Source organism: Anabrus simplex, chromosome 1 (assembly GCF_040414725.1).
Source record: "Anabrus simplex isolate iqAnaSimp1 chromosome 1, ASM4041472v1, whole genome shotgun sequence".
NCBI lineage: Eukaryota > Metazoa > Arthropoda > Insecta > Orthoptera > Tettigoniidae > Anabrus > Anabrus simplex.
In genome coordinates this window covers 682,771,914-682,796,126 of record NC_090265.1, presented here as the reverse complement: position 1 = coordinate 682,796,126, position 24,213 = coordinate 682,771,914, and the positions used below count along the sequence as shown (strand labels likewise).

Below are 24,213 nucleotides of genomic sequence, written 5' to 3'. Positions count from 1 at the left end.
AGGGGACAAGCAGGATGTCAACAACTATAGAGGCGTGTCCCTCCTCCCGATCGCCTATAAAATTCTCTCAAAACTGCTTCTTAATAGAATAGAAGGTAATCTGGACCAACAACTAGGGGAATACCAAGCAGGGTTTAGGAAAGGCCGCTCCTGTATCGAACAAATTTTCAACCTGAAGTCAATACTCCGCCACAAAATGTTGAGTGGTAAGAAAATTGTGGTGTCGTTTATAGACTTCAAAAAAGCCTTCGATTCGGTGGACAGAGAGACTTTGGATAAGATCATTAGGGAATTTGGAGTCAAAACCAAACTGGCAAATATAATCAAAGAGACCCTAACAGGCACAACCTCCAAGGTAAAATTCTTCGGGCATCTCTCACAATCATTTGAAATCAAGACAGGCATGAGGCAAGGGGATGGACTATCCCCACTCCTATTCAACTGTGTCCTAGAAAAGATAGTGAGAATATGGAACTCAGAACTTGAACATCAAGGGATAATCCCGATCTGTCTAGGGAGAAAATCAGGTGGGATTAAAGTCAACTGCTTGGCTTTCGCTGACGACTTTGCTATACTATCAGAAAGTCCAGAGGTCGCAACCATCCAGATCAACCTCTTGGAAAGAATCGCCAGCCAAACAGGACTGAGGATCTCAGCAGAAAAGACCAAATTCATGACGAACATCAAAGATGGACCAAAATTCTTGGAAACAGAGATAGGACGGGTAGAAAGGGTCAAGAAGTTCAAGTACCTTGGTGAGACGATACAGGAGAATGGACTAGAAAAAGTTGCAGTGGAAGATCGGATCTCAAAAATGGAGAGAGCTTATGGCTTGACAAAAAACATCTACAATAAGAAGTGCTTATCTTGGAATTCCAAATTAAAACATTACAACACCGTGGTCAAAACAGAATGCCTGTATGCCAGTGAATGCCTGTCCATGAACTACAAGCTGGAGAAGCTAGAAGTCCTAGAAAGAAGAATCCTCAGAAAAATTATGGGAGCTGTCCAAACTGAAAGCGGATGGAAACTTCGGAGTAACAACGAAGTTTACCAGAAGGTGGAAAGAATCTCAGAGACTATGAAGAAAAGGAGGCTGGCGTTTCTTGGACATCTATACAGAATGAATGCAAACAGACTTACCAAACAGATATTTGATTACTTCTGGAGAAAAAAGACCACTACAGCATGGATTAAGGAAATGAAGAAGGATATGGAAAGGTTAAGCATCTTGGAAGACCAGCTGTTAGAAAGGAATGCGTTTAGGAACACACTGAAGAATTTGGAAGGTGTTCAAGCCGCAGGAAGAACTAGGAAGACCGGAAGAGCCTGGACAGATGAACAACAGAAGCAGGCCAGCGAACGCACGAAGGTTTATTGGACACAGAGAAAACTCCACACGAAGAGAAAGAAATGAAGTTGTAGCGTGATCCTTAGTGGTCCATTCGCTTGTAAAAAAAATAAAATAATAATGTTACTGGTTTTACGTCCCACTAACCACTTCGACGGTTTTCGGAGATGCCGAGGTGCCGAAATTTTGTCTCGCAGGAAGATTTTTACGTGTCAGTAAATCTACCGACACGAGGCTGACGTATTTGAGCACCTTCAAATACCACCGGACTGAGCTAGGATCAAACCGGCCAAGTTGGGGTCACAAGGCCATCACCTCAACCGTCTGAGCCACTCAGCCTGGCTCTTGACGTCAAGGTAACTTGATACAGTAATCTGTTTTTGAGTGATTTTACATTGACTCTCTGACTGTTGAGTCCACGATCATAACATACTGTAACTACTGTACGTACACGTGCAAGTAATCGTGGCATAGCTCAGTTGCTAGCGTCTTCAAAACTGAACGGTTTATGTCAATTTTGTTTTGTAGAATTATGAAACTGTTGATGCCACCTACGTTGAGGAGAGTGTAAAACAGTATCAGAGTCCATTGCCTGCTCATTCGTGACACTGTATAAGATGCTTTCAGTTTATCAACGAAATCCACTCCCCCTTTGGTTAGTTTGTAAAAAGTCAATATTTCAGGTTTCTCTGCTTCAGCCGGTTCCTCATCAGTGTGATCGCTGCTGTGCATAGTTGATAACAGCAGCACTACATTATTTTTCTCGGGAACATACGCCAACAACGTGAACACATTTCCAAAGCCAAGCATGCTGCTCCCTTCCAGTCTGGTTTTTGTTTGAACGAAGATGGGAGGTATTTCCCGTTTGTTTTTCTTTATCGTTCCAGCCAGAGTAAGTATGTGGTTGGTTAGAAGACTGCGAGCTAATGGTACTGACGTATACCAATTGTCCGTGGTGATATTATGGCAGTGCCAGAAATCAGCTGTAATATTCTCTCCAGTACATCTTTACTACTGTTGCTCACTTTGTAGGGTTCATCAGGTTGTTTCCCTGTATATACCTCCATATTGTACGTATGGAAGGTCCTTGCATCTGCATCTGTAAATATTTTTAAACCGTATTTCGTCGGCTTATTTCCTATATATTGATGAAAAGGACATCTGCTACAGAAGGCGTCAAGGATTTTGTCTATTGTGACGTATTCACTCAAAGAGTAAACGATTTGCAATGTTCGACGAATTCCTCCCACACCTGCTGAAAGGCTGTGAATTTGTCAGATTTCTGACAATCTACCCTGCTTGTGAAATCGTTAAAACCACAAAGCAGTCAATAGGAATTAAAACTTTCTGAGACTCGTAGTTGTGCGATAAAGCTCAACACCTGTACCATCTCGAGTCTGTAAATCTTTTAGATTTGTGTAGGACAACTTCTGACATCCTACTAGGTAGAATAATCCTATTACTGCCTTCACCTCTACACAGTTTGTGTGTGGGGCATCCTGAGGCCTTAGGTAATTTTCTCATCTTATTCCAATCCATAGCTTGTGTAATGTACAATTTTGTCTACCACATCATCAGGAAAGAACAACTGCTGTGATTCAATGGGAGATGTATTACGGGCTAAATTTAACGGGCCAGGCAATTGCGATACTATATTATGTCTTCTGGCTCGTACGTTAGACCTAGTACAGTGAATGTCCCACTTAGTTATCTTGCCTTTCCAGTGTATTGAGTTATTGTTGTTTTCTGGTAGAACCCTGTTCTCTGATATATCCATATTTTCATCTTCAGTATCTGCAGGATCCTCGGTATCCGTGTAGTGATCACTTTCTTTAAGAAAATCGTCAATGTTGTGTCTTCTTCTCCTAAAATATTATATGCCTCTTGTTTATCATTCATATCGTCATCAAAAAGCCTCTTCCTTGCACTAACTGGTAGTTTTCGTAATGTTTCATTCTTCCTTTTCCACACTATCAATTAATGTGTTCATCCTATCAACTTCTTCAGGATCCATTTTCACTGATAACACAAGTAAACAGTCAAACAATTCGTGTATACTAATTGTCGCGCATCCAGTTTTAGAACCAAATTTAACAAACAGTAGTAGTTGCCCGCAGTCAAAAGCACTGCACACTCACATAAACATCCACAGCGACAACAGAATACTGTATTTTATCGTGTAATTCTTCCCCCCTCTTTTTTTTCTCGAAAATTTTTCTTGAAAACACTAGGGAGGGAATTATGCGAGTGGTGCTTCTGGGCATTCAGAAAGGAAGGGAAACGATGTATTAGGTAAAAGTTATATTTACGGTAATACTGGTATGTGAAAAAAGTGGTACCTACCGGTATTTATTTTCAATTAACACAAAAGAATACCACGGTTTCATTAGGCTACAATGAAGAGTAGCAATGCATTGTTTCATTGTTTGTTTTCTCTCACTATTCTGGGGCCTCACTTTCGTTACTATCATCACTATTTTCAGGCTCAGATAACACATCATCTTCATTTTCACTATTCCACATGTCGTCCTCGGAACCATCAATGGCACAAGATTCCAGTTTTTTTTTTAACTCTTCTTGACAATATCGACACTAATTTTCTCCCACGCCCGGATTATCCACTCGCACATCGTCGGTATTGATGGCTTCCTTATCTTGCCTCCTGGAGTCAGCTGATGAGATCCCGCCGCTATCCATTCTGAATACAGGCATCGAGGATGTTCTTTGAAAGGTTTGTTGATGCTGACATCTAAAGGTTGAACAATGGACGTTAAACCTCCAGGTATGATGACAGGATGGGATTTCATCAGTTTCAGTTTCTCTTTTACAGCTTCCACAAGGTGACCTCGGAAACTGTCTAGAGCAAGAAGGGACTTCTTTAGTAATAAGGCCCCTGGTCGTCTTCCCCAGACTTTCTCCAACCAATCCACCATCAAATGTGCTGTCATCCAGCCCTTTTCTTGAATTCGCAAGTGAATTCTATGTGGGATAGTCTCCTTTGGTAATGTCTTCCTTTTAAAGATGGCATACGGTGGAAGTTTATTGTCGTCTGCTGTAATGCACAACATCACTGTGCATCTTAGACTCTCCACTCCAGTCGTCTTCACAAGGACACTTTTTGAGCCAGTTGGAGCAATGGTGGTGTTATGTGGCATATCAAAAAACACTGGCGTCTGGTCAGTGTTACCAACCTGAGAGAGTAAATAGTCATATTGCTGTCGCACTTGTATTACGTACCAATGGAACTCGATTACCTTATCTGTGTAGTCTCGAGGTAAACACTAGCGCAAAGATGTTCTCCTCCGTAAACTGAGATTTTGCCGTCTCATAAAATGAATCACCCAACCAATGCTTGCTTTAAAATCCTTTCTGTCAATGTCGAGCGAGCTTTGTTCTGAATCATTTCGTAAGAGACAGCACAACCATCATTCTAAAGTTCATTGACATAAGCAATTACACCATTATCAATTTCGGGATATTTCTCTTCTTTTTGCAGTCATGAGTTTGTCTTTTTGTCTTTGCCAATATCGTATTGAATTAGGAACAGAGAAATGTATTCTTGCAGCTTTCACTCCATTTGTATCGGTGTAAGATACCACATTTAATTTAAAATTTGCCATGTAGTTTGAATATTTCGACATTATGACGACTTGTAACAGACTGACCTAGAAACATGTCTGCAACTTCACTGTTCAATTTTATGGTATGTTGTGACAATGGAAACATTTTTATGTCAAGTACCGCTGTGTTCATTGTTGTCCATTATCAAGTCATTTTAAGGCCGCTCCAGTAAGAACAAACCAGGAGAGGGAATTATGCGCGATATTAATAAAATAATTTTTAATGATGAAAAGTCATAGGGGAGGGAAATATGCGAGGGGGTAGCTTATGCGATAAAATACGGTAGCAACTAGGGAGTGCTACCTGGCTTTAAACACTAGAGGAAGGTTATGGGATAGATATGACGGAGGGAAAAATCTGTCCTACAACAATCCTAGATAGAGTAATAAAAGAAGAATGTGTGCGGTGGAAAAGACTGCTGCGCGACATCCCTAGGGATAAAGACTGGTATTATTATTCCCTTTTCTCAGTCTTCTGGCACACGTTTCTGTCAAATAAATTCATAACAATGCCTTTCTGTTGTATAAATTTGTATATTTTCCTTATGAGCAAATTTCCAGATAATAGATTTAGTTTTTAATATTGAATTGTGTATTGTAATCTGTTTAGTGTATTGCTGGTAAAGTTTGATTTCTCTTTTCAGCTTCACGAATCGGAGTCAGCTAGGGAAGCTGCACTGTCTGCTGTACCTATGAGAAGGTAGGTGTCATAGATTCATGGTTGTTTAATTGTAACCAGGTATGAAGTATACTCTCTGGATTAAGAACAGTCTCGATTTCTGTTGCACGGTGTCCATGTCAGTGAGACCAGAATTTGGAGGGCTATCCGCAGGCCACGAATGATGTTTTAAGAAGATGTACAATTGGGCAGTCATCTATCATAACATTAATCACCGCGTGAGTTGGCTGTGTGGTTAGGGTTGCTTAGCTGTGAGCTTGCATTTGGGAGATGGTGGGTTTGGATCCCACCATTGGCAGCCCTGAAGATGGTTTTCTGGGGGTACCGGGCAAGTTGGCTGTGTGGTTAGATGTGTGCAGCTGTGAGTTTGCATCCAGGAGAAAGTGGGTTCAAACCCCACTGTTGGCAGCCCTGAAGATGGTTTTTCATGGTTTCCCATTTTCACACCAGGGAAATGCTGAGCTGCACCTTAATTAAGGCCACGGCCACTTCCTTCCCAATCCTATGCCTTTCCCATCCCATCGTCGCCATAAGACCTATCTGTGTCAGTGTGACGTAAAGCACATTGTAAAAAATAAAAAATAAATCTTGGGGCTGTACCTTAACTATGGCCATGGCCACTTCCTTCCTAATCCTAACCCTTTCCCATCATTGTGTCAATAACACATTAATCAGAGGAAAAGATGGAAAAGGTCCGACTTTTCAAAGAATGAATTGGTGCAAGAAGGGAAAGGGGTGTGAAAGGGCCTGAAAATGAGAGACTTCCTAGACCCTGCAATTCTAATACTTCCAGAATGGTAGAGAACAGGAGTTTACCTAGGGAGGATGAATAGGATAGATGAAGGTGAGGAGCCTGACATAAGCAATGCTCAGATTCAGGTTGGGGCGGCGTGGTCACCAGTTTACTCTCCCAAGACGGAAGCCCATTTGCCTTATTAGTCAGGATGTATCATGAACGTATTCTACCATACCCACTCACGGGAGTTTACAGACACACTCTCTCTCTTTCTCTCGTCACAACCTAAGTTTACTGTTGACAGATAGAGCAAAACTGGCATTTGCAAGGGTCCAGTAACTAGGGGAGATACCGTATTTACTCGTGTATTAGACCCCCTGGCATATTAGACCCCCGTCGGCTTTTCGAGATGAAGAAAATAGAAAAATATAAATCTCGCAACAACCCCCTCAACATAATTCGTCAGAAAAGAACGATGATTCCGCTTCGAAGTGGCTACAAGGCTTATGCAGCTTTGATGACATCACAAAAAATTTGTGAATAGTTTCGTCTGTACAAGCCATGCAATGAAAACACGTGTCAGAGTCATGCGGTACATCTGTGTTTTGTAGTTAAGAAATGTCCGCCTCCGTAGTGTAGGCCTACTGCAGCTCTGATGACGTCGCACAAATAGGTGAATAGTTTCGTGTCCAACCCGCGCATTGCAAGCACACATCAGTCATGTGTATATGTCTGTGTTTTGTAGTTAAGAATGTCCGCCAGCGTAATGGTTAGCACAATTAGCTGCCATTCTCGGGAACTGAGTTTGTTTCCCAGTACCGTATTGCCAGAGATTTATGAATGGCAGGAAGGTTGATTCGTGGTAAAAATGGTACATGAAACTCCCTTCCACTTGGGGCCTGTCTAAAAAAGAGCTGCACCACCTGGGAATGAGGAAATGAGTTTACTTTAGTTAAGAAATATTCACGGTTGTTGCTAGGCCTATGATTTAGGCAGGCAAGATCATTGTCAAAGTGATCGTTTAATATCTCATAACTCGGGCCAATATAGGGTTTTTTGGGAGAGAAGTAGGTTTAAAACATGATAAAAACAATCCAATCACAATTATATTACTCGCCAATGTACCTAACAAATAATAAAAATAATATTGATTTTTTTATGTCCACACTTACTTTCAACGATTTTCGGAGATGCCAAACAAAACATAGTAGGGTATGCGTTAATAAATAATGGGAGAAACGAATGTATAGAATTAAACATTATGATAATAAAACACATTACCACCACACCTATAGATATCCATAAATACGGTAAACTTTCCTGTTCTTTATTTTTATTCTTTCCGTCGTGTAACTTTTAGCACTATCCAGGCAATACCATACCTAACCTAAGCAATGCGGTCTCTCTTATCTCATTTACAGCCATTTAGGTAATTCTTGATGTGATAAATGTAGACAATAAGCATGAAATATACTTAAAAATAAGGGTCTGGCTTTCAACAGTTGCAGTTATCAAAAGAATGCTTCCAGTTACTATGTATTACATTCGGAAATACAATTCGTGACATATGCTAATTATCAGCTGGTGGTTTGGCACGCTTTCAACAACACGGCTTTATTCAGGAGTTGCTTCTGCTACACATACACCAGCTGGGAATATCAGAGACCATCTCCAGAGATCATTTGGGAATAGCTTCACACAGTTTGGACTCTATAGTCGGGAACAAAACTATTTTGAAAGGTTCAAGAAGACATGACCTTGAATGCTCTCGGTCTCGATTGTAGTGCATGGCTAATGAGATGGGGTCGAGTATGAAGTGAGACGAATCTTTGTAGCGAGTTTTTACGACCGTATGCCCTTGCTGACGTCGACCTCATCAGAGGAATTAATGAGATGAAACGAATGACGTGTTATGAATAACTAAACTGGATTATATTTATTTTATATGTAGGCCTAAAAGACATGTTCACCATTTATTGACTTTTAAAATTTAGAAATACAGTAAAACCTCTCTATAACGTACACCTTCGGGACCGGAAAAAAATGTCCATTATGAAGGGGTGACCGCCCGAGAAAGGTTATGAAACTAGTACCATTAAACATAAGTTGGAACACAATAACCCATGTAGCCTCACTGTACGAGGTTATTGGCAGCACATTAATTTCCAAATTTTCTTCAAAGTTCGTCATTAGCATCAACTTCACTCCCGCTTGTGTCAGAATCTTCATTTTTGTCCTTCTTCCCTTGGATTGACTGAAGAATAATTTTCATGTCTCCACTCTCACTCTCTGTTGGAATATCTGAATCAATTTCGATATAGGTGTTCACTTGTACACTGTAATCTGCTGCATTAATGAACTGTTGTGTTGTTTCCATGCTGTCAGGAAAGGTATTAGATTCTACTTCGGGATATCCACTACTAGTGGGAAACTCAGCTTTCAGAAAGCAGTTATGAATTGTTGAGGCTGTAACGTTTTTCCATGCGTTGGTTATCCATGAAATTGCTTGGAGAACATTCAGTCCCTTTGTCGGTGTTTGAAGGGTTACTTCATTCCCGTTAAGTTCTGATACTATGTGCTTTACAGTTACAGAAAAGGATAAAGGTTTCCACCTGTTCAATACAATAAAATAGTGAAATTATTAGAATATCACTTATTTATTATCTGTCATTTTACTGTACTGCCTTCCAAAAAAAAAAATTAGCCAGTAGAACTCAAATACATTGATAGGTTTGTTTTAAAGAACAGTGTAGAATGTTTACGTGTACAATTTATAGCTCTATACAGCCTAGAAGTCATGTATTCACTCACAGAATTTGAGGTTATCACATATAGGACCCCCCTTTACTTTGTTTGTCTGTAAAAGTGGGGAAAGAAGGGGTCTGATACGTGAGTAAATACAGTATTTTATTATGATGCTTTGTGTTTTAATTATTCTCATAAATTTATTAGTTCACAGTCTACACAATGTAGTGACACTAACAGGGAAAGTGGAAGAAATTGTAGATTTTATGGTTAACAAAGATATAGTATTGCTGAGAATCAGTGAGACCAAATGGAAAGGAAAACGTGAGGGGAAACTAAAGAAAGGATACACCTTATACTATAGTGGAGGAAGAGAAGCCAAAAATGGTGTAGGTCTCATAATTAGAAAAGACCTAAAGGAATACCTAGAATTGGTGGAAAACATAAATGACAGGTTTATTAAGGTCAGATTGAGACTTGAAGCTGGTGTTACAGATATAATTCAAGGGTATCCCTTTCAGACCTGAAAGAAAACTGGAGGTGTGAATTTTTGTTTGTATGTCAAAACTGACTAAAATGCTTCTCAATACACATATTGATAGTTTATTTTACAAAATAAAAACTAACATCCGAAAAAAAGGACCCACACAATTATGCATATCAAAATTCAAAACCTCGTATCAATACGATGATGTATCTTCAAAATTTGCGTTCACTAACCAATGTACACACTTCATTGAATATATTACGGTATTCAGTAAAGCTTCTAGATTAATATAAACGCAATAAATAAATACTTACTTTTGGCACTACTGCTTCCCGCCATCTCGCCGATCAACCGTGTTTTTAAAACTCTTCTTCCTTCGCCCTGGCGGTCAAGCGCATACTAAAAACAATTGAAATACACGCCACGTGTCCCGCACAATCACTGCGGTCCGGTCTAGCACCGAAATAACGTCAAATACGGTCAGGGATAAATAAAATACGAACTCGCACAATTGTGCGTACACGGTCTGAAAGGGTTAGGCTCCACAAACAGGAAATACAGATAGGGATCTAGAGGAATACCTTGAATATCTGGAAGGCTATATACAGGACAAACAAGTTGTGATCATTGGAGACATGAATGCCCAAGTAGGTCAGGAAAGAAAAGGAGATGAAGAGATTATAGGTCCATTTGGATATGGGAAGAGAAACAAGGCTGGAGATATTTTGGTAGACTTTTGCAGAAGAAATGGGCTGATTATTGTTATCACATGGTTTCGAAAGAAAAACAGTCAGAAGATAAGATATAGTTGGGATAACAAAATAAAAACTCTGGTAGATTACATTTTGGTCGAGAATTGTAACAGGAAAATGTTTGGTAGATGTAACAGCTCTCCCAAGTGAATCTTTCGAAGATCACAGAGTTGTGATAGCTAAGTTAAAGATGGGAAAGATACAAAAGATGACTGAGATTAGGCAGAGAAAGCTAAGGGTGTGGAAATTGCAGGAGAAGGAAATAAATGAGTTCCAGACACACATTAAAACAAGTATACCTAAGGAAGACATCAGAAGGGTCAAAGAAGAATGGGCATATTTTAAAACAGTCATGGTGAAGTCTGCAGGAAAGACCTGTGGAAGAGTGTGAGGAAGGAAAAAAGATCAAGAAACGCCCTGGTGGAATGACAGGGTAAAAGATATAGTTAAAAGGAAGAAACAAGCTTCGAAAAGATGGCTGAGAAACAGAACAGCAGAATCCAAAACAGAATACAGGTACTGCAAGGAGGAGTGCTCCAAGATGGTTCAAGAAGAGAATAAGAAATGCTGGCAAAAATTCACTGAATCTCTGCAAGAAGATACAACTGGATGCAAAAGGATCCTATTCCAGTGGGTTCAAAAGAAGAAAAACCCAGGTGAAGGTGCTAACTTCATTAAAAATGAACAGGAGGAAGTGATGACACAGAAGCAGGATATATTGCAGAGATGAGGAAAATACTTTGAACAGCTTTACAACATGCAAAATACCTCGGTACAAGGATAAATCAAAGAACCAGTGCAGATGGAAGATAAAGAAAACAAGGTGTCCATGGCAGAGATTGAGTGGGCCACTGAAAATGAAATGAGGCAAGGCAGCTGGAATTGATGAAGTCACCATAGAAATGATAATAGCAGCAGGAGCAGTTGGTCTACAGTGGTTGTATAGACTCTTCAGAGTGATATGGAGGGAAAAGAATGTTCCAAAAGAGTGAGCGAAAGGGGTCATTATACCAATTTTCAAGAAAGGAGACAGGAAGCAATGTGAAAATTACAGAGGAGTGACACTGATACCTCATACAGCTAAGATCCTTGAAAGAATCTTGAATAGACGAATAAGAGACAGAGTAGAGGGGAAATTGGCAGAACGCCAGTATGGATTCAGAAGAGGCAGGTACACATTTGACCCAATATTTACATTGTGTCAAATGATGGAAAGTTATTTGGAATATGGAAAGGACATGGTAGTAACGTTTCTAGATATTGAAAAGGCGTATGGCAGTGTCCCAAGGAATTTGGTATGGAAAACATCGACAGAGGCACAGATTGGGAATGAAACAATGCAGATGGTAATAGCATTGTATCAAAATTGTGAAAGCTGTGTTAGAACCAAAGTGAGTCACACTGAATGGTTCAGAGTTGAGACAGGCTTAAGACAGGGAAGTGTATTGTCCCCCTTACTCTTCATTATCATCATGGTCTTCCCTAATCTGTTGCTTCATTTCCATAGGTTTAACGTTAAAGTGCCCTACATGTGTTGCCCGGGTGGTGCGAAGAAAGCAACATAACTCGCTGTCAGACAATGTTTTTAGATCTCCTGGCTATACAATACGTACATTACAGATAGAGATCAACTATGCTCTAGAGGAAAAATACCAGGTGCAACATACTATCATGTCTATGGAATAGCCACGTATGTCCGGTACAGAATATAATTGACCACAACTGTGAGCTCACTGCACTAGCCTTTTTACACCTTGTTTTACTTTTGCTTTCTGTACTACCATCCTGGGAGAATACACATCCGAAGAACTTGAAGTGATCCACTTGTTCCAGTTTTGTATTTCCTACTTGGCATTCAGTCCTCTTGGGTTTATTCCCAACTTGACACCACTTCTTCTGCTTTTACGGCCTCATTGGACCACTTCAGCCAGTCATTTTCTGGTCATCTTCTTTGATAAATTTTCTTTCAGAATTTCCCAGTAGCTTTTCAATTGTTCTGATATTTTCTGTCATTACTTATCTGTAAATACCTTTTCCATTGTATGTCGTTTGTCTATTTTGGTTTAAATCTCATATTTATGTTTTTTTTTCAAATCGTCCAGAGTTATTTATAGTTCTTCCATATCCTCTCTAATTTTCTTAATCCATTGTACTTTGTTGCTTCAGATTCCAGAGTTTCTCCATAATTTTCCTTGGTAATCTGGTTTGTGGTGTCCTCATAATGTGACCAAAAAAGAGATCCTCTACTCTGAAACCATTTCATTAGTTATTTCTCTACTATTATTTGACAACAAGAGATATTAACATGTTGGCTACCATGCAGGAGTTATCTCCTCAAAGGATAGCCAGAGCTTGTCTCTCGTGGAGGAGTTAAGTCATTTAGATGGACATGCTCTGTTTTCCTATTCTTTCGGCAAAAGAATGTGACCATAGCTGGTAGTAGTTTTTTGTTGTCAGAAGAAGAGGACTGAGGACACTTTCTTGTAATTTTTAAGCCTAAACAACAAGGTCATTATCTTTATGTTAGGCCTTAAAGTCTTCTGGCAGCATTGTAGCCCGCCAGTACTGTGAGAAATAAATTCAATCAATCAGTCACTACTGATCTTCATTTAGGGAAGACGCCCAGATGGCAGATTCCCTTACTGTTGTTTTCCTAGCCTTTTTGTAAATGATTGAAAAGAAATTGGAAATTTACTAAACATCTTCCCTGGTAAAGTATTCCAATCTCTAACTCCCTTTCCTATAAACGAATATTTGCCCCAATTTTTTTTTTTTTATTGCTAGTGGCTTTACGTCACACCGACACAGACAGGTCTTATGGCGACGATGGGATAGGAAAGGTGTAGGAGTTGGAAGGGAGCAGCCGTGGCCTCAATTAAGGTACAGCCCCAGCATCTGCCCGGCGCGAAAATAGGAAACCACGGAAAACCATCCTCAGGGCTGTCGACAGCGGGACTCGAACCCACCATCTCCCAGCTGCAAGCTCACAGCCGTGCACCTCTAAGCGCACGGGGCCAAGTCGCCCAGTCCAATTTGTTCTCTTGAATTTCAAATAGATCATATAGTGATCTTTCCTCCACTCAAACTTATTCGTCTACTAATGTCATTCTACACCATCTCCCCACTGACAGCTCGGAATATACCACTTAGTCCAGAAGCTTGTCTCTTTTCTCCCAAGACTTCCCAGCCCAAACTTTGCAACATTTCTATAACGCTACTTTTTCATCGGAAATCACCCAGAACAAATCGAGCTGCTTTTCTTTGGATTTATTCCAGTTCTTGAATCAAGTAATCCTGGTGAGGGTCCCATACACTGGAACCATACTCTATTTGGGGTCTTATCAAAGACTTATATACCCTCTCCTTTACATCCTTACTACCACCCCAAATTACCCTCATAACAATTTGCAGAGATCTTTACCCTTTAATTACAGTCCCATTTATGTGATTACTCCAATGAAAGATCTTTCCTTATATTAACATCTAGGTACTTACAGTGATCCCCGAAAGGAACTTGCACCCCATCAACGCAGTAATTAAAACTGAGAGGACTTGTCCTATTTGTGAAACTCGCAACCATTGCGTACTGCCCATCTTACAACATTATCGAGGTCATTTTACAGTTTTTCACAATCTTGTAACTTGTTTATTACTCTATATGGTATAACATCATCCGCAAAAAAGAATGATCTCTGATTCCATTACTTTACTCATGTCATTTATATATTAAAAAACATCAAGTTCTAATAATACTGCCTTGAAGAATTTCCCTTTTAATTATTACAGTGTCAGATAAAGCTTTGCCTACTCTAATTCTCTGAGATCTATTTTCTAGGTTTTATCTTATAGAATTTCATATATTTACGGTTTTTAAAATAATGTGGAAACTCGAACTTTACCTACCGATTTCGACTTTTAACTACCGGGCGAGTTGGCCGTGCGGTCAGGGGCGCGCAGCTGTGACCTGATCCGGGAGACAGCGGGCTCGAATTCCACCGTCGGCAGCCCCGAAAATTGCCCCCTGCGGCGTCCCACTCCCACACCACGCAAATGCTGGAGCTGTACATCAACTACGGCCACGGCCGTCTCCCTCCCACCTGCAGCCCCCCCACCCCGCCGTCGCCATGAGACCCATCCATGACAGAGCGAAGTAAAGCCAATTGTAAAATTTAAAAAATAATAACTTTTACCAACAAGAAAATATATTATCGGATAGCTACATCACGTCATGTGGGCGAGTCAGTACATCTGTAGACAGATAAGCTGGGCAGATAACCTAGATATTATGCTTCTTTGAACAAGAATTGTCATATCGATTCCTTCACGAGTAGCGTTGATTATTAGAAAATGAAAATCCACAGCCTGTTTCCAGTCGTATGACCGGGTCAAGAATGGAATGAATGAAGCCCCCATCTAGTGGCGAGGATAGGAATAGTGCCGGCTGCCGAAGCCTGTCTCACTCCTCTGGGGCAATGATTAATGAATGACAGATAAAATGAAATGCTATTGGAGAGTGTTGCTGGAGTGGAATATGTGAGGGAAAATCGGAGTACCCGGAGAAAAACCTATCTCATCTCTGCTTTGTCCAGCACAAATCTCACATGGATTGACTGGGATTTGAACCACGGAACCCAGCAGTGAGCGGCTGGCGTGCTGCCGTCTGAGCATCGGAGGTGTTCAATTGTTAGAACTGAGAAAAATATTTGAATAGTGGACCCTGAAATGAGCGTACCGTTTGAATGATGGGCTCCGAACTGAGCATAATGGTTTAACGGGGGCTCTGAACCGAGCATACTGGTGGATGATGGGTCCTGAACTGAGCATAATATTTTAATGTTGGGCCTCGAACAGAGCATTCCCTGTGGGTGGGGGCGGTAGAATAACACCCACGGTATACCCTGCCTGTCGATGAATGTGACTAAAAGGGGCCCCAAGATCTCTCAACTTGGGAGCGTGGGTGGCGACTACGGGGCTCTTAGTTGAGCCCTGGCATTGCTGCCACTTACTTGTGCCAGGCTCCTCACTTTCATCTATCCTCTCCGACCTCCCTTGGTTAATTCTTGTCCTTTTCCAACACCCGACGGTATTAGAGCACTCGAGGCCTAGGTAATGTTTCATTCATTTTCACGCACTTCTTTGGCCGATGCCCTCATTTTTTGAAGTGTCGGATCCCTGACCATTTTTCTCTCTCTCATTTGTGTTATATAGAGGATGGTTGCCTAGTTGCACTTCCTTTTGATATAATAATAATCACCTGAACTGAGCATAATATTTGAATGGTCGAGCATGTACTTTGAGCTGCTGAAACAACAGTTGCAAAGAGTGGATTGACATCGCTGATTGATAGTAAAATGCCAGTAGGACGACCGAGACACCATACATGAAGATGTAACAATTGCATATCTTCATTCTGACGTGACAGTATGACACACAATCATGTAAAGTGGCGACAGAGAGCCAAAACAGCAAATGCCACTAGAATGTGGGACAAACGCTAAGGAAGAAGAAGAAATCCATAGATCCCCATTCGCTGTGGGAAGTAAAATGTAAAGAGTAGGTCCATCCGTACATAAATAATTGTACCAATTTTGATATAAATGTCTTGCTAGTACGTAAGCCTGTCTTCGACACTCGAAATTACTATCTATAAAGTAATTGGAAATTCTGTCCGCCTCTGTAGTGTAGTGGTTACCATGATTAGCTGCCACCCTCGGAGGTCCGGCTTCGATTCCCAGCTCTGCTACGAAATTTGAAAAGTGGTACGAGGGCTGGAATGGGGTCCACTCAGCCTCGGGAGGTCAATTGAGTAGAGGGTGGGGTTCGATTCCCACCTCAGCCATCCTCGAAGTGGTTTTCCATGGTTTCCCACTTCTCCTCCTGGCAAATGTCGGGATGGTATCTAACTTAAGGCCATGGCCACTTCCTTCCCTCTTCCTTGTCTATCCCTTCCAATCTTCCCATCCCCCAACAAGGCCCGTATTCAGCATAGCAGGTGAGGCCGCCTGGGTGAGGTACTGGTCTTTCTCCCCAGTTGTGTGCCCCGATCCAAAGTCTCACGCTCCAGGACACTGCCCTTGAGGCGGTAGAGGTGGGATCCCTGGCTGAGTCTTAGGGGGAAAACCAACCCTGGAGGGTAAACAGATTGAAAAAGAAGAAGAATTGGAAATATAACTTATGTATAAAAGTTATACTTGCCAAGATTTTTTTGTTAGTGGTTTTACGTCACACCGACACAGACAGGTCCCACAGCGATGATGGGATAGGAAAGGCCTAGGAGCCGGAAGGAAGCGGCCGTGGCCCCAATTAAGGTACAGCCCCAGCACTTGTCCGGTGTGAAAATGGGAAACCACGGAAAACCATCTTCAGGGCTGTCGACAGTGGGATCCAAACCCCCCATCTCCCGGATGCAAGCTCACAGCCGTGCGCCCCTAACTACATGGCCAACTCGCCCGGTATTCCTTCAGATTCTGAAAATGAGTCCAAAAGATGAATTGTTTTTGAGAAGTGAAAGTGGTCACTACTGTTGAGCAAAATCCCGATCAGGACTGTACATTTGCCCTCCAATTGCTATATTTAATGAAAATATCGGTATGAAGGGAAGTGTAAATATGTTTCTGACTGGAAGTGTATTGTCATGTGTAGATATATTTCTGGGCTGTGATTTTTATGTTTACTTATACTGAACAAACTAACTTGTATGCAGAATAAGTGATTGTTGCAGCTCTGTGCCCTTTGACGTCGTAATAGATTTCTCATTGATATCACATTCTCAAGTTCTGAAATTTTAGATTTTTTTTCGTGTAGTTCCTTTGATAGCCGCCCCCTGGTGTAGGGGTAGCATGCCTGCCTCTTACCCTGAGGCCCTGGGTTCGATTCCTGGCCAGGTCAGGGATTTTAACCTGGACCCAAGGGCTGGTTCGAGGTCTACTCAGCCTACGTGATTAGAATTGAGGAGCTATCTGACGGTGAGATGGCAGCCCCGATTTAGAAAGCCAAGAATAACGGCCGAGAGGATTCGTCGTGCTGACCACACGACACCTCGCAATCTGCTGGCTTTCGGGTTGAGCAGCGGTCACTTGGTAGGTCAAGGCCCTTCCAGGGCTGTAGTGCCATGGGGTTTGGTTTGGTAGTTCTTTTGATAGGTTAAAAAAAACACTCTAAGAATATGAACATTGGTAGCCTGTAAATTGCCCATATAAAATGCCTGGGCTGATGCTTTTAAACAGCTAGTTGGAAGTGTTAGGCCTTTTTTTCTTTTTTGGCACATGTATTTTCATTTGTTTCACCCTTTAGTATTGGAGTTTGATATGAAATTGCTCATTCCACTGTTGAGGGATACGTGCTTGCCACTTACATGGAGGCTCTGGGTTCAATTCCTGGTCAGGTCAGGGATATTTATTGGGATCTGGGCTAGTTCGAGGTCTGTTCAGCGTATGTGAGAACAATTGAGGAGCTATCTTAAGGTGAAGTCGCAGGCCCAGGCTAGAAGGGCAAGACTAACAGCCGAGAGGATTTGTTTCACTGACTACGTGTTGGGTCGCAATCTGCTGGCTGTTTGGGTTGAGGTCAAGGATCATCAGAGCTGTAGCAGCATTGGGAAGGGGATATGAAATAAATGTTTTACATTTCCTAATTAAAAAAAAATATAAATATTTTTTATTCATTCTGTGCAGGTTGGCTCAGCCCCATGAGATAGCTGGTCTTGTATCATTCCTATGTTCTGAAGATGCTTCATACATCACTGGAGAGACTATGATTGCTGCTGGTGGCATGCCTTCAAGACTATAAAGGATGTTGGGTGCAGTATTACTGCTGAGCCATAGTTTGGAGCAACCATTTAAGAGCAGTAGAGTATTCTTGTTCATATAAATCAGTAACCAATGCAATGTTAACAAGTAGGAGCATCCTATAGAAGGTGTTGTATTACATTAAAAGGAGGAAAGGATAAGAGTGAAGATCATACATAGTAATCATTGTTCCAAGATATGTTAACACACTGGTGTCGGGCCCCGAGAATTACTTTTGTTTCTCAACGGTTCTTGTAGTTGACGACTACGAGGATTTTCATTTTTATGCCTCTCGTAGTAATTTGTTGCCTTCTGTTCGAGGTTATGAATTTCTACCAGTTGAGTCATGAAATATAAAGTTACTAGTTGTACATTTTTTCTTTGCGTGTATGCATCCACTCCAAGAAATGTAGATTTACTCCAAGCAGCGATGCTGTTGTCATGATGGCATGGTACAGGCAGTTGTTAATACTGATATTTTTCATGAATTAAGTGTAGACCAAGAAAATCACATCAGTAGAACCAAGCTTTAGGTTAGTAGACCATGGGTGTGTGCGTGCTTGCATGCGTGAGTAATTCACCCAAATGGCACACTCTGGGCAAAACACACACATACACGTGGCCTAATAACCCAAAAGCATGGTTGTATTGCTATTGTTTTGTGATCTGTGGCCATGAAAGCCTGAATTAGTAAGTTTGGAGCATTAATCAGATGTACTGAGAAGTGGTGAATGAGATATTATTGTTGATGAAGTAAGTGAAAGTGAATTTGATCTTTCTGTGTCAAATCAAAGTTTGTGTGCTTGTGTATAGAAGTGACTTAGACACCGTTGATGAAGGTTTAAGCATAGGTAAAGTAGTAGGCACAAGTACTGCGAATGGCTTCTTAACCCATTGGCATATATTTTCTAGTTCTTAGTGTGCCCACGATTAGTTTTTCATTTATATAAATCACAGTTCATGAGAACTTCCAATTTATTAGCTACTGTTTTCTCAAGCATTTTGGCATTTCAGTAGTTTTCATTTTTCATCTTTTTAGTGCTACTGGCACCCAGCACTGCAACATTAGAGGCATCACTGTCAGAATTTTCTGATTTGCTGTCACTTTTCTCGGATCTGCCACTGTTACTATCACCACCGACACTAAATTCTTCACAATCTGAAGTTTCTGAGCCTTTTTAATTATCACTTCTGTTCAGAATATCCAAAATATCCCCGCTAGCTAACAACTGGGTTCTACATGCCATGTTATTCATCTGCTCATCTGTTATGGAGACAGTCATGATGGGGAATAACTTTCCAAGCTCAGTTATAATGCCAACTGGTCAAGATAATCGTGTGCATTTAAATCTAAGAATTTCATTTTTGTCCGTATTGAACTGAGAATGGAAGATAGGGAACTTAAAAGGGTCCACCTTTTAAGTTCCCTATCTTCCATAATCGTGTGCAATCACCATTGCGAGAAAGAGCAACTCTTCCTCTTTCAGACAGTATATAACATGTCAACCTCACCTTACTATTCACTATACTATTTCCCTTCTTTGACATGTATCACGCCTTACGATCTATTGTATTATCGAACAACTCATCTCTATATAGACAGATGGCTACTTTTGCTCTCAGATTTGTCATTCTTTATTTCTGCCTAGTCTTGTCCTTTTTATTTGCCCTCTTGTTTATTCTTGTTAATTTTTGAAAAAGGAAATGGCGACTGAGGTTTCTGACATGGCTTTTCTATCCTATAAAAGGTACTTTAACCATTTTAAATATGATATTGTGAAACTCTTGGTTCTTTTGAGAGACTTCTTGTTCTTATTATCCGTCAGGTAATTATTTTCTTTTACTTATTATTTTGCTTTTTTTGGTCCTCCCAAGATTTGCCATGGTTGCTTTTAAGTGTTTTCTGGGGATACATATTTGTTCTACTTTAATTTCATTGCAAACTTGTTTCTCATTGATCTTATATTCTCGTATGTCTGCCAATGTTTATGTTCCGTTTGGAAACCAAGGACAGTGTAGATCCCGTTATGTTTTCTGCTCAGTTTGATTGGTTTGTGTGTGTATATGCATGTGTGGAGACCTATCTTGTGTGTGCATGGGCATTCTATATTTAGCTCGATTCTGACACCCTTTGGTGTTTTCTTGCTCGTCCACTCTATACTATTCATGTCTACTCTTGGTATGTGGTATGGATGTGTACTGATAACGAGAGTTTTGACTGCATGATATGTTGTTGCTGGTGTGGTGCACATTTTCCCTATTGGTCTGGTTCTGTGTTTGTTTTACCGGACCGGATTCATGAGCAAATTGGTTGTTTTGATTATACTTGTTGTGAACTATTACGACATACTTTACTGGCTTGTCCCTCCGCCCTACGTTTCTGTGTGTTGGTCTCTATGTGTGTTTGTGTAAATGAGCCTGGATCTACATTGCTTTTTGGGTGTCCAATTTCCAGTATCTTTTGTTATTTCATTCTTGTTTCTGGCTTCCCCAGCCATTCTCTTGTTTTAATTTTGGCACTGCCATCTTTTAACTTCATTTGTGTATTTTGAAGGTAACCATGGAAATTTCGTATTTGTTGTTTTCTCCATATATGTATTCTATGCATACTTCTTTGCCTCACCCACCTACCCTCACCTTACTTCTTATTTAATAATATGTTTTCTTTGTGCCTGAAGGATAATAGATTTTCTCTTTGGGAATTTTTGTCGCCGCAAAAAAAAGGGAGGTTATGTGGTAAAAAGGAGGAAGACACTTTGATTCGAGGTCACTTCATTGACCCAAAATATAAAAGGGGAATACTCTAATACCCTGTTGTAATAGCTTTTTTCTTTATGAAAGAGGTGACCTCCTAATTTGGTGGCATTCAAATTTCATTATGATAATATTGTTAAAAAAATGGAAAGAGAGAGAGAGAGCCTGACGTGGCTCAACCATTCATATTCTGATATTCCTGTATGTTATACGTAAGTAACGTACCCCTTGTATTCTTTTCTTCTCTATTATGAGTGTAAGGCAATTTTATTATGTGTTTCCTTTTCATTTGAATAAACTCCCTTTTTATAAGATTATCCCTGTCTTAATACAGATGTGTACTGATTTTAGTGTTGCTTCCTAGACTTGGTCTATTGGTATTGGAAGCCAAGTTCAGCTACTGCCTGTTTCCTGTTAGTTTCGATCACGGTCTACTTTTATTGTCCCTCTGCGTCACTTTGCTACCTCTATTTATGTGGCGGGGTGAGTGAGTTCACATGTCAATGCCATCTCTTGGTGAACGTCTGAAATACGTGCTCAAAGCTACTGATGGTCAGCTCCATGGCTGCGAGGTGTCAAACTACGTTACATTCTGCAAACAGATTGCGAGTATATGTAAGTATATACCAATGAGTTAAAAAACAAACCAGTGAAAAATTTAGAACCATTGGAATTTACAAACGGTCTGATGTGTATGCCACAAGTCCTTTCTTTATTACTGAAGTTGTTGATCATGTATGCTGGAATGGTAATTTTACCCATTTCGGCTTGAACTATCCAGCCAACAGTGTGTAGCAACCTGAATTAAGGGCCTGCCGCCAATGTGTTAACTGGTCTCAGGTCTTCCTTAAAGGTTTGATGCCAAGTTCTGTGATTTTAGCCTCACTTCCTTTTCTGTCCATTATGTCTTCACTGTAGTGAAGTTTTCAGATGCCAATACTTTATTTGAGTAGGTTATGCTTGTTCGTTTGTTGTATTAAGCAAGACTGAAAAATGTTTTCTTTATGAATAATAAGTTAGTACCACAGAATACCGGATGCTATAGATGAGGTGTTGCTGAAACCGGTGCCATTATAACAAAGTTCTACTGTCTTGCATTGTTGAGGTTATTTTGATTTTTGGGCTTGATATATGTTATTTGATATCAATATTTACAGAGTAAGAGAAAATGTTTATGAGAAAGAATGCTATATTGTTGTTGTATTGTTTTAAAAGATGTTGCAAATACATTGTTACTTCACCCCCTTTTTTTGCAGTTAACACTATCCTGCAGTAGTTTTTATCTTTTATTCAGAAAATCTGGAAAGGAGAACAAATTTTGGAGCTTGATAGCAAAAGTGATTTAGCTGTCATGTTTACTAAGACTTGGAGGTTTACTCACCACCTGACACCCCTTTCTTTCGTTCTGCTCTCCAGATTTGGATACAACCACAGAGAGTTGCTTTTCATCTTGAACACAGACCTAGTCCATTTCATCTGGCAAGAGAATTCCCCTTTCCATTACACCAAGGTTGAATGTTACAAGAACTTGCACAGCTTCACACTAATGTTTTAATTATTTATTAAGAAATTTGATGATCCGTTCATTTCAGGATTTATGAACACATCTTTCACATCTAGAGGTGCCAAACGGTGATAATGAAGAGAAAACCAGAAAACCATTGATTCTCTGGACATTTAAACCTTTTATTCAGTTAAGAACAAGTTGTTTTAATATTGTCTTACCCATGCTGTTTGTATTTTTGCATATGTTTTAATTATCATTCAAGATCACGGCTGAAGGTGTTTTCCATGGAAAACGAAATATGTACCAACCAAAAATCTTAGATTAATGTTACTGTAATTTAAGAAAATCGTAAGATTTTAAACTGGGTGAAAGGTGGAACTTCCCATACAAGTTGCAGTTTGTTATATATACAAAAGCTATTGGTGAACTCAGTACTCAACCTGCGGAAGGCTTGTGTTATTATTTGATTTTATGTCACATGACACTCTGACGACCAGGTACCATTTGCTTGTTCAGAGGATGACTTACAACGCTGTGTACAGTATCGCAATATAGCTGCTGAATGTGACATGGAAATATCAACTGGGAAACAAAAACATTTTCTTTCAACAAAGAACCAGTTCCCTGCAAAATTATTCTGAATAATAAACCAGTTAAAAGAATTTACTCCAACTACGGTGGCTACTCCCTATCATTTCACAATCGATAAGAGCAATGCAAAACTTAATAAAACCACGGGCACTATCAATTCAGTCATGAAACCTTGTATAGTCCAAAGGCTCACAAGACTACACCAGTAGTGGTTTCTGGATAGCACAATGGAGCAATGAACCTTCAGTTTATATCAAAGTGTGATTAATTATCACAGTGCCTTTATCAGTCTCGAAGCTATTGTTAAGCCCATCTATCCATAATATACTCACACTGGCTTTCAGCTCATGCGAGCTGCGCAAAAACCGTGACTGGATATTTGTCTGAAATACGCCTTCTTGGAAGGCAAGCTCTCCGCCTGTAGCTAGAAGAGGTGCGGGGGAAACATCAGCCAGTACGAAGATGAGGCCAGGATACTTCTGTTCTATACGCATGCACAATATGTTACTCTCACTCGTCTTTGTAATCGCAAGTAGTATTGTGGGGGGTTAGAAAATTTCTATGTACCTGCTATCTGTTGCCCATCCATCTCCTCAGACCTATTGTTAGTGCGATAGGTTCTCCTACGTATGCTCGGGCTAAATATCCAAGCAAATTGCTTCAGCCACACATAGGATGTACTGAATCATACATCAGGGACTCTTGGTATTTCATCAACAAGCTGTCAGCCATAACCCTTCAACCTAATGCACTTTTGGTGAGTTTCGATGTGTAGTCCTTGTTTACTAAAGTGTCGATTGACTCGGTCATGTCAGTCATTTAACACATTTTCCCTGAGTACATTACTAAGCTATTTTACCACTGCATGACATCCAGCTATTTCTTGTGTGAGAATTTTTACGAACAGATGGGCGGAGTGGTTATGGGAAGTCCACTTCGCCCGTTGTAGCTAATTTCTTTATGGAGCATTTTGAGGAGGAGGCCTTCGCTTCGGTGCCCGGGAAATCTATGATATGGTGGAGGTATGTTGATGATGCATTTGTGTCTGGACAGAAGGTCCTGAGAAACTTCATCTATTTCTAAACCACCTAAATCAGCAACATTCTTCAATAAAATTCACTATGGAGATGGAGTTGGATGGATGCCTTCCTTTCTTGGATGTTCTAGTAAGTAAGAAACCGGACGGCTCCTTAGGAAATACCGT

At 40.4% G+C, this 24,213-nt stretch overlaps 1 protein-coding gene across 3 annotated transcripts in view; it reads left to right on the top strand.

The window, feature by feature from the left end:
- Positions 1–22,152, top strand: part of Dhrs4 (Dehydrogenase/reductase 4) — an 84,854-nt gene extending 62,702 nt beyond the window's left edge. For 2 of the 3 annotated variants that reach the window (XM_067145950.2, XM_068225135.1), the window contains exons 6-7: positions 5,616–5,671; positions 18,044–22,152. In XM_067145950.2, the coding sequence (XP_067002051.1) occupies positions 5,616–5,671; positions 18,044–18,158 (171 nt within the window). In that variant the 3' untranslated portion in view covers positions 18,159–22,152. The remainder of the gene's footprint in view (positions 1–5,615; positions 5,672–18,043) is intronic. The other variant, XR_011017542.1, reaches the window with a different exon arrangement.
- The last annotated feature ends 2,061 nt before the right edge of the window (positions 22,153–24,213 follow it).